At 42.6% G+C, this 11,379-nt stretch overlaps 1 protein-coding gene across 2 annotated transcripts in view; it reads right to left on the bottom strand.

Annotated features, from left to right (window-relative positions):
- Positions 1-9,033: 9,033 nt before the first annotated feature.
- Positions 9,034-11,379, bottom strand: part of KLHL6 (kelch like family member 6) — a 373,289-nt gene continuing 370,943 nt past the window's right edge. For both annotated transcript variants that reach the window (XM_029616586.1, XM_029616584.1), the window contains exon 7: positions 9,034-10,546. In XM_029616586.1, the coding sequence (XP_029472446.1) occupies positions 10,245-10,546 (302 nt within the window). In that variant the 3' untranslated portion in view covers positions 9,034-10,244. The remainder of the gene's footprint in view (positions 10,547-11,379) is intronic.

Below are 11,379 nucleotides of genomic sequence, written 5' to 3'. Positions count from 1 at the left end.
CTTCACATCATTAGACACTATCACCCCAAGGTCCCTCTCCTGCTCCGTGCTCATCAGCCTTTCCCCCCTCATCGAGTACAGTTCATTCGGATTTCCACTCCCCATATGCATGACTTTGCACTTCTTGGCATTGAATCTCAGCTGCCATATCTTCGACCACTCTTCCAGTTTCCTTAGATCCCGTCTCATTCTCTCTACTCCTTCCGGCGTGTCCACTCTGTTGCAGATCTTAGTGTCATCCGCAAAAAGACAAACCTTACCTTCTATCCCGTCTGCAATGTCGCTCACAAAGATATTGAACAGGACCGGTCCCAACACCGATCCTTGCGGCACACCACTTAAAACCGCTCTCTCTTCAGAGAAGGCTCCATTTACCATCACACATTGTTTTCTGTCCGTCAACCAATTTGCAATCCAGGTCACCACATCGGCACTCACTCCCAAGCTTCTCGTTTTATTCACCAGTCTCCTGTGCGGAACCGTATCAAAAGCTTTGCTGAAATCCAAGTAGATGACATCTAGTGCTCTTCCTTGATCCAATTCCTTGGTTACCCAGTCAAAAAAGTCAATCAAATTTGTCTGACAGGATCTTCCCCTGGTGAATCCATGCTGCCTCTGGTCCATCAATTCTCCAGACTGTAGATAGTTGACTATTCTCTCATTCAGCAGTGACTCCATTACTTTTCCCACCACCGAAGTGAGGCTAACCGGTCTGTAGTTGCCTGCCTCTTCCCTGTTCCCACTCTTGTGAAGCGGGACCACCACCGCTCTTCTCCAATCACTCGGCACCACTCCCGTTTCTAGGGATCTATTGAACAGGTCACACAGCGGACCCGCCAGAACATCTCTGAGCTCCCTCAATATCCTTGGATGAATCCCATCAGGCCCCATGGCTTTGTCCACTTTCAGGTTCTTTAGTTCTTCCCACACATTTTCTACTGTAAAAGGATTTTCATCTATTCCCCTTCCCTCCAGTTTCTTGTTGTTTAGAGATGGTCCTTCTCCAGGGTCTTCTTTAGTGAACACAGAGCTGAAGTATTCGTTTAATATTTCTGCCATTTCTTCGTCTCTCTCTACACATTGATCATTACCACCTTTCAATTTCACTATACCACTTTGGACCTTTCTCTTTTCGCTGATGTATCTGAAAAATGTTTTGTCACCATTTTTTATCTCCTTGGCAATCCTCTCTTCCGCTTGACTCTTTGCCAACTTGATTAATTTCTTTGTCTCCCTCAGTTGATACAAATATTCTTCTTTGTGCTCCTCCCTTTGGGATCCTTTATATTTCTTGAATGCTGTTCTTTTAGCTTTAATTTTGTCAGCCACCTCCATTGAGAACCAGATAGGTTTCAGTTTTCTTTTGCTTTTCTTTACATTTCTAACATATAGAGCAGTTGCCTTGGTGATTGCTCCTTTTAGATTGGTCCACTGCTGATCCACATCTCTCTTGTTCTCCCATCCTTTAAGTTCTTCCTCTAGGTAGTTCCCCATTTCCTCAAAGTCTGTGTTTTTGAACTGTAAAACTCGGGTCTTTGTGGTTCTTTTCCCTATTATTTTAGTGATATTAAACCATACCGTTTGATGATCACTGCTGCTGAGGTGGGCGCCCACCTGGACATCTGAGACATTATCTGCATTAGTGAGCACTAAGTCGAGTATAGCTCCTTCTCTCGTGGGTTCCAACACCATTTGTTTGAACAAAGATACTTGCATGGCATCCACTATCGCTCTACTATTTTTAGTTTCTGCAGATGGGATTTTCCAGTCTACATCTGGCATATTAAAGTCACCCACGATCACCACTTCTCCCTTCTTACCTATCTTATGGATGTCTTTAACCAGATCTCTGTCCAGCTCTTCCTTTTGGTTTGGAGGCCTGTAAACCACTCCAATATAAATGGATGCTCCGTCATCGTTTTTTAGGTCGACCCATAGAGCTTCTTCTTTACCCCAACTTCCTTGTAGCTCAGTTGCTTGGATGTTGTTTCTGACATAAAGAGCCACACCTCCCCCTTTTCTATCCTCTCTGTCCTTCCTTAACAAGTTGTAGCCTGGTATTGTTGTATCCCATTCATGAGATTCTGTGAACCATGTTTCTGTGATAGCAACAATGTCCAATTCTGCCTCAGCCATTAGGGCCTGCAGATCTGGGATTTTATTTCCCAAACTATGAGCATTTGTGGTCATAGCCTTCCAGGTACTCTCTTTACGGTTATTGCATTTCCTGGACTCCTTGTGAGATATTTGTTGAGATTTGTTATTCACTTCACTATTTCTTTTTGCGGTAGTGCCACTGTTGACAGAGTTTTCCATCTCAATTAGATTTTTTTTTTGCTTATGGATCTTTAAATACTGCATGCATTGTGTTTTCTCTCTCTTTTCTGGTAATACTGCAATGCTTTTCTCAAGAACTTCTTCAGTTTTTATTTTAGAGAAGGCTTGTTCTTTTTGCATTTGGTACATTGTGTGTCTCCTCATCACAGGTCTAATTCTACCAGAGCCAACTGTATTCCTGGTTTTTAAAGAATTTCCTGATGACCTGTTTGAGTGGGGCGGTATACCTGTTGGCTGCTGTTCTGTCAAGAATGGGTGACTGTGGGTCCTACCTGAGCCTAATGGATCTCCTTTTCTTGACTCCTGGTTTGTTTGTGGTATTGGGGAATTATTTTCTGAGTAATGCAATGTGGGTGTAATTCTTTTAATTGAAGCTAATTGATCTTTAATCACAGTCAGCTCCATTTTCAAGGATGAGAGTTGTGCACAAATTGGGCAAGCTCTAAGTTTCAGATGCTTTCCCTCAGAATAAAGGCTCCACAGCAGTTACATTGGATAGTCCTCATCTTGGTAATTTGTGGCTTTATTTCCTTGACTGTAACCAATGTACTAATTTATCTTGCTGCCAATGGTAATCTAGGCAGTCTTTATTAGAAACAAGCCCCAGGGGTAGGGTGGGAGGGAGTCAAACAGTTTAGCCTGGGACAAGCTGGGTAAAGCAGGGCACTACTGGACAGTTGTCTTTGCCTTTTGGTCAATTCTTTTTTTAAAAAAAACAGTCTTTATGCCCCAGTTTTTTAGTTGTGCCAGCTAACCCCAAACTAGAGAGATTTTCCCAGTTTAAAAGCTGATAGCTTTGCAGACAGGAAATAATCAACAGAAGCTTTCTACACAAGCTTCTACACAAAATGAAACAGACTAGAAAGAAGTTAAAACACAGGCAGTAAATAATCACAGAAGCTTTCTACACAAGCTCCTACACAACTTCAGATCAATAAGCAAAAAGAAGTAAAAATAAGCAGAAAATACTTAGCCAGAATGAAGATTTTGCAATGCAGTTAAACAGTTCCACCAGAGAAATCCCTTAGCATGTGCTCAGGACAACAATGGCTAACAATGGCTCCCTTCCTTGCTCTGATTACCTTGCACAGGTCTGAGCCACACCCAATTTAGTTAGATTACGTCACTTCTGGACTGTTGTCTTTGCCTTTTGGTCAATTCTTTTTTTTAAAAAAACAGTCTTTATGCCCCAGTTTTTTAGTTGTGCCAGCTAACCCCAAACTAGAGAGATTTTCCCAGTTTAAAAGCTGATAGCTTTGCAGACAGGAAATAATCAACAGAAGCTTTCTACACAAGCTTCTACACAAAATGAAACAGACTAGAAAGAAGTTAAAACACAGGCAGTAAATAATCACAGAAGCTTTCTACACAAGCTCCTACACAACTTCAGATCAATAAGCAAAAAGAAGTAAAAATAAGCAGAAAATACTTAGCCAGAATGAAGATTTTGCAATGCAGTTAAACAGTTCCACCAGAGAAATCCCTTAGCATGTGCTCAGGACAACAATGGCTAACAATGGCTCCCTTCCTTGCTCTGATTACCTTGCACAGGTCTGAGCCACACCCAATTTAGTTAGATTACGTCACTTCTGGACTGTTGTCTTTGCCTTTTGGTCAATTCTTTTTTTTAAAAAAACAGTCTTTATGCCCCAGTTTTTTAGTTGTGCCAGCTAACCCCAAACTAGAGAGATTTTCCCAGTTTAAAAGCTGATAGCTTTGCAGACAGGAAATAATCAACAGAAGCTTTCTACACAAGCTTCTACACAAAATGAAACAGACTAGAAAGAAGTTAAAACACAGGCAGTAAATAATCACAGAAGCTTTCTACACAAGCTCCTACACAACTTCAGATCAATAAGCAAAAAGAAGTAAAAATAAGCAGAAAATACTTAGCCAGAATGAAGATTTTGCAATGCAGTTAAACAGTTCCACCAGAGAAATCCCTTAGCATGTGCTCAGGACAACAATGGCTAACAATGGCTCCCTTCCTTGCTCTGATTACCTTGCACAGGTCTGAGCCACACCCAATTTAGTTAGATTACGTCACTTCTGGACTGTTGTCTTTGCCTTTTGGTCAATTCTTTTTTTTAAAAAAACAGTCTTTATGCCCCAGTTTTTTAGTTGTGCCAGCTAACCCCAAACTAGAGAGATTTTCCCAGTTTAAAAGCTGATAGCTTTGCAGACAGGAAATAATCAACAGAAGCTTTCTACACAAGCTTCTACACAAAATGACTGTAGGTGCCCTCGCCAGAGAGCTTACACTTTGATTTCACTTAGCATGCCTTGTCCAAAATTAGCCTGGCAAGTAGGATTGTGCCCAAGTCAGGATGCTCAGTGCCAGTCTTACATGTAAGGTCATTGTGGTCACACTCGTTCCAGGTTCAAGCACTTACCCCTCCTTACTCCTGGTTTACAGCATTTATAAAGCACTTTTCTGCATTCATGTGGATATTTCAGATTAACTCACATTTTAACACATTTCATTTTCATTTACTGCCGGATTTCCTTTCCATTAGCTTACTATATCTCATAAGGACTCCTGTTTTTAACGCATGTTAAATCCTGTGCTAAAATGTAACTCTGATGGTAGCCAGGGTTTTATTACATCAGCTCCAGACTACCTTGTTTTCATTTATGGGATAATTGCTGTTTCACAGGTTACTTTGTATCAAACAGTTTTATTCTAAGTCAGCACGAAAGCCTCTGAATCCTATTTATTTATTTGAGTTATATTCTACCTTTCAGTCACTTTGATGTGGATTACATTTGGGTGAGGTGTAGGCATGTCCCTATCCCCAGAGGGCTTACAATTTAGGGTAATCGAGGATGAAGTGAGTTGCCCAAAATCACAAGGAGTGTCAGCAAGATTTGGACCCCAACTTCCCTACTCATAACATGCTGCCTAAACCCTAGGCAACTCCTCCACATTAATCCTGCTTAAAGATGACTTTGTTTCACTGAACCTTCAACTCAGAGCAAATCGAAAGCACAAAGTTCACATGAACTTTCACAAAGCTAAAAAAAAATGAGTTAAAATAATATCTCCTTCAGTAAACTTTTCATGAACTTTAGTTACTGTGGTGGCCATTGTTGTTTTCCATTAAGGCAGACTTCTGAATGTATTTAAAGTAACTGTTTATCCTGACAGTCATGAAAGGTACGAGATGTGCACAAACTCCTATCAACAGAGTGTAGGTTCAGTTACCCAGTTCCAGGAGGAAGATGTAGGCCAGGCCTGGATTTCTGACAACCCTATCCTGATGCATTATGGGACCTTCATAAATGATTTCAGTGGGACCTTGATTTCTTAAACTTCTTGATAATTGACTTTACTGCAAATGAAAGATGGGGCAAAGACTCAGTCTCGACCTGAATAAATTCTATTATAGGTTCTTTTTTTTTTAATTTATTATTTATTGAATTATAACATTTTAAACAAATGAAATAAATAGGAATTCCAAGGTAAACAAAAAAATCTCACATTATTATTAAATCTCATTTCTTAGGATATCTAGCCCACATCTAGGGAGAGTGGGAGGGTAGGTCAGATCTACTGATACAATTTCTAATTACAACCAATTTTTATACAGCCCCCGTTTCTACTGATGACTTATCCCTTAGGAATCGCTCTAAATGCAATGGATCGGTAAACACAAACTTATTGTTCTGATACATTATCTGACACTTACAGGGGAATTTCAAATAAAAACTAGCTCCTATATCTAACACTGATTGTTTATGAGACAAGAACTGCTTTCTACGTGCCTGAGTAGCACAAGAAACGTCAGGAAAGACCTGTATCTTCTGACCACAAAATTTTTGATCTTTAAATTGAAAATATTTTGAGAAGAATAGGTCTTTCTCTTGTCTTAAGGAAAAAGATATTAGCAACGTTGCTCTAGAAGGTATATTGTCCATGAAGTCCTCTAAAAAAGTAGAGACCCCAGGACTTTCCATAATATCAATTCCTCCTTCCTGTGTCAGTAATGTTCTTCCTTTTGGGATATAGAACATCTTAGATAGTAAATGAATCTGTGTAGAGTCATAGGATAATATCTCAACTACATATTTTTTATATAATTCAAAGGCAGAGATTAATCTAGACCTCGGAAAATTTAACAATCGAAGATTACTTGATCGTAACTCATTTTCTAATAATTCAATTCTATTATGTAAAATGAGATTATCCTTAATAGATGATGCAACAATAGCTGGAATATTACTAACTGTGGGGTTCAAATTCCCAATAATAACTTCTATTTTATTAGTCCTATCTTCTAACTCCACAAACCTTTCCCTGGTTTCCACAGAGAAAGTATGGATTTTAGCGACAGAACTAGATAATTTCTTGTCTATTTTAGTTGTCAGCCTCCATAGATCTAATAATGACACATTTTCTGGCTCTACCTCATTATCTAATCCTTCATCACTTGAATTAAAAATTATGCCTGGACATTTAACTATTGTGTTGGCAACAACATTCACCCCACTCACACTAGAAGCCTCTAACTGTATATTCCCATTTGGTACTGACAACCCCTTAACTTCTACAGGGGTTGCACTTCCCATAGGGTTTATACCTATATTAGCCTCAGGTGCACCTACCCTTCTTGACTGTATGGGTGGTTGCAAGGGCCTAGGACAAGGATATCCACGAGTGGGAATTACCTTCTAACATGTCCTCTACAATGGACTCCCCCCTACGAATTATGTGGGAGTCCATGGGTCCTGTCATTCTCGGCACCGAAGATATTGGAGATGATGAGAAATTTTTTTATTTCCATTTCCTACCCATTATTTTACCAATAAATAAATTTCTACCAGGGGTGCGCCCCTTTGGCGCGCGGCTTCGGCAGTGCGCCGGTGGCTGCACGCCGCAGGGCCCACGATCTTATAGTGTCCCGGTGGCGCCCGTTGATGACGTCACGACCCGGGTCCACCCACTCGGTCTGGGCTCACTTCTCACCTCATCGCAGAGCAGAATGGTAAGTCTCTTTGCTGCAATCCTGCAGCTAAACGGGTGCCTCTCAGCTCTCTGACCGCCTTCCTCCACACTCCCCAGTCAGTCACCGCAGGGCCCACGATCTTATAGTGTCCTGGTGGCGCCCGTTGATGATGTCACAACCCGGGTCTGCCCACTCGGTCTGGGCTCACTTCTCACCTTGTCGCAGAGCAGAATGGTAAGTCTCTTTGCTGCACTCCTGCAGCTAAACGGGTGCCTCTCAGCTCTCTGACCGCCTTCCTCCACACTCCCCAGTCAGTCACCGCAGGGCCCACAATCTTATAGTGTCCCGGTGGCACCTGTTGATGACGTCACGACCCGGGTCCGCCCACTCGGTCTGGGCTCATGTCTCACCTCGTCGCAGAGCAGAATGGTAAGTCTCTTTGCTGCACTCCTGCAGCTAAACGGGTGCCTCTCAGCTCTCTGACCACCTTCCTCCACACTCCCCAGTCAGTCGCCGCAGGGCCCACGATCTTATAGTGTCCCGGTGGCGCCCGTTGATGACGTCACGACCCGGGTCCACCCACTCGGTCTGGGCTCACTTCTCACCTCGTCGCAGAGCAGAATGGTAAGTCTCTTTGCTGCACTCCTGCAGCTAAACGGGTGCCTCTCAGCTCTCTGACAGCCTTCCTCCACACTCCCCAGTCAGTCGCCACAGGGCCCACGATCTTATAGTGTTCCGGTGGCTCCCGTTGATGATGTCACGACCCGGGTCCGCCCACTCGGTCTGGGCTCACTTCTCACCTCGTCGCAGAGCAGAATGGTAAGTCTCTTTGCTGCACTCCTGCAGCTAAACGGGTGCCTCTCAGCTCTCTGACCGCCTTCCTCCACACTCCCCCAATTCTATTATAGGTTCTACTTGTACCAAGGTAATTGACATTGAAGTGGAAAGTACTAGTGGTCTTGACATTAAGCTGGACTATATCTACCATACTCCTTTTGGATGTGAATTCAAAACCAGGACTGTCCAAAAAGTTTCCCTCCTGGAACTGGGTAACTTGAAAGCTTTGCAGATAGGATGTATTAGAGCAAAGGTAACCAACTGATCCTCAAGAGCCACAAACAGGCCTGGTTTTCAGATATACATGAGATAGATTTACATGTGCTGCTGCCATTGTATGTAAATCTATCTCATATATATTTATTATGGATATCCTGAAAACCAGACCTGTTTGTGACTCCTGAGGATCAGAGTTGGCCATCCCTGTCTTAGAGTCTGTTTCTGAAATCTGCTTCACCCTTCCTGTAGTCACATACAAATCATCTCCTGGACGCACACCTATCCAGTCTGGTTTTCAGGATTGCCATAATGAATATGCATGGAATAGTTTTGCATACCCTGGGTCTTCAACATATGTAAATCTATCTCATGCCCTCTCCTGGGTGCTCAATGCAATATGCAAATGAGTTTCCATGCTAAAAGGGATGTGCAATGGATAATTTGTGCATCCCTAGTGCTCTGCATCGAGCACCCAGGAGAAGTGGCTATGCCTCCACAACAGCTTGGCCAGAACTCCCTCCCCACCCTCAGCAGGGCTGTTCCCTATTGATCCTTTTCACTGACAAGTGTCAGTAAAAGGATCAATCCCCTTTCAGGACAGCCTTTTGAAAGGGGATTGGTCCTTTCACTGACATGTGACAGTGAATGGACCAATCAGCAGTAAGTGAAGCAGTGAATAAATTAAGTGCTCGGTGTGTGCAGGTTACCAAAACGGACGCTCAATTTATGAGTATCCATTTTATCCCATAGCAGCTAATTTACTGGCACAATATGGACGCACAGTATACACGGCCCTGAGCGTGTATATTGTGCACCCTGAAATTATTTTTCTTTTTTATGTCAAGACTTTTTTTTGCACGGTGCTGTTTTCTGTGGTTCTTCCTACTTATTATTGCAATGATACTAAGTAGGAGGCACCACAGAAAAGCAATTTTTTGGTTTTTATGTTGAGCCCTTGACCCATCAGAAGACTTTCACCTGCTCAGGGCAGGTTAAAAAGTGTGCTTTGGGCGCATGGGGATTTTTTGCATAGTGGAGTAATACGGTAACTAATAGCCTTATCTACATGGAATTTACATGTGATGAGTGCTATTAGCTATGTACGAGTTTGGATGCACGTTTTGGATGCGCTGATCCCCTCATTGCATCGAGGGTTAAGGACGCACGTCCAAAACACATATCCAAATGGTCGTTAACCTGTGCGCTAGGCTCAGCGCACAATACTGCTTCGGCCTCCAGGTTTCCTGCAAGAGAACAATGCCTTCATCACATTGAGAATGTGTTTTCAATTTCCTATTGTCACATACAGACAGCCCCAGGGATTATTGTGAGATAGGTATGGGATTTCCTGCTGTCAAACAGGAATCATTCAAAGAATGTGTACCCCATAGATACACTAAAGAATATGTGGTGTCATATTAAAGTACAGATGGATTCATAGATATACCCCTGCTCTCACACATGGTACTAGGATCACACTGAGAATGTATGTGTGACCTCCTGCTTTCACAAGGTGAGCCCAGAACTGTGTATTACCCTCAAAGTATATATGATGTCTTGCAGTGACAGATAGAGCCAGTCATAAGAAGGTATGTGTCATTTTCTGCTATAACACACAGACAGCCCTGGGGATCATCCTGAGAATGTGTATGTGATTTGCCACTGTCACATACAGAGAAAGCCCCAAGGATTTCTTTATGAATGAAAATATGATTTGCCCTTTTCACAGGGAGATAGCCTTGTGTTTCACTGTGAGAATGTGCATGCATTTAATCTGTTGTGTCACACATAGACAGCACCAGGGGTTATCTTGTAGATGTGTGTATGCAGCTGCTGAGAAGGTCACCTTGAAATGCGGGCCTATAATTGCTGCCAAGGATCACCCTGAGAGTGTGTGCATATGACTCACACAGAGACAGCCCCTGGGATTACCCTTCGAATATGTGTGTAGGATTTCCGTATGGTAACACTGCCGTGGTGGGATACTCCACGGGGTAACACACATTCCTCCGTCAGTTTATGGGTCTCCGTGTCCCAGCAGAGCACTGTTGCAATGACCTCGTTCTTCTCATTCCGCCCGCCTGTGATGAAGAGTTTGTTACTGCAGGCTGCTATCCCACAGCTTGCCCGCTCATGGCTAAACTGGGTCACCAAGCACCAGGAATCCTCGAGGGGACTGTAAGAGTACAGTGCCTTCATCACACCCCCTGAAACAAAAATGAGATGAACATAACACCACATTCACTTTAATTAGAAGTTGCAAACTGTCCTGAAAATCTGGAATCAATCAGCAACCCTCTCTCCACCAGGGGCTGAGAATGCAATGCTGCCTTTGCCTCAACTGGCCTAAGGTGCGGAGGATATGATCTACATTTACATTTAACATTTATTAGAATTTATTAATGTATATTGCTTAGGATAAAAGTTAACAATATGGACACATCAAATAGGATAAAAACAAATTTTCTTTTAAACATAATGGAGACCCTAACATGTCATTACTCTTTAAATACACATGATAGAGGCCCTGCAAAACTTAGATTAAAGCAGGCACTGTTACTGGATTGGTCACAGCACTGTCACTGGATTGGTCTGGAAAACATAATTTTACTAGAAAGTATATGTCCTACACACTACTCATCGTAGAAGACATAAATAATGCCTCAGTCAGTGACATCACAGAATAAGAGATGAGACTATTCAACCCATGGCATCATAGAGGAGAGATGGGATAGCTCAGCCAGTCCCATGTCAGAACCCAAAGCGTAAGCAAGATTTACCTATAGGTTGAAAGTTGATCCATTTCTTACAGCATCATGTTCAGTGCTAAGCTATTGCTGTGATAGTAGCTTTTGAAGTCCTGTAAATTACAGCAATATGTCCTTCCACCAGAACTATATCCAGCCATTTTAGTGTCTGGGACGGGCAAGAATATGTGAGACCTTCTGCTCCCCAAACCCTTTCTCCCTCAGCCTATACCCCTATCTACAGTCCTCTCTCCCTCTCTCCTTTCCAAGCCTGAATTGCTAAGAGGAGAGTG

Source organism: Rhinatrema bivittatum, chromosome 9 (genome assembly GCF_901001135.1).
Source record: "Rhinatrema bivittatum chromosome 9, aRhiBiv1.1, whole genome shotgun sequence".
Classification (NCBI taxonomy): domain Eukaryota; kingdom Metazoa; phylum Chordata; class Amphibia; order Gymnophiona; family Rhinatrematidae; genus Rhinatrema; species Rhinatrema bivittatum.
The sequence above is the reverse complement of the archived record's forward strand: the minus strand, read 5'-3'. Positions and strand labels throughout refer to the sequence as shown.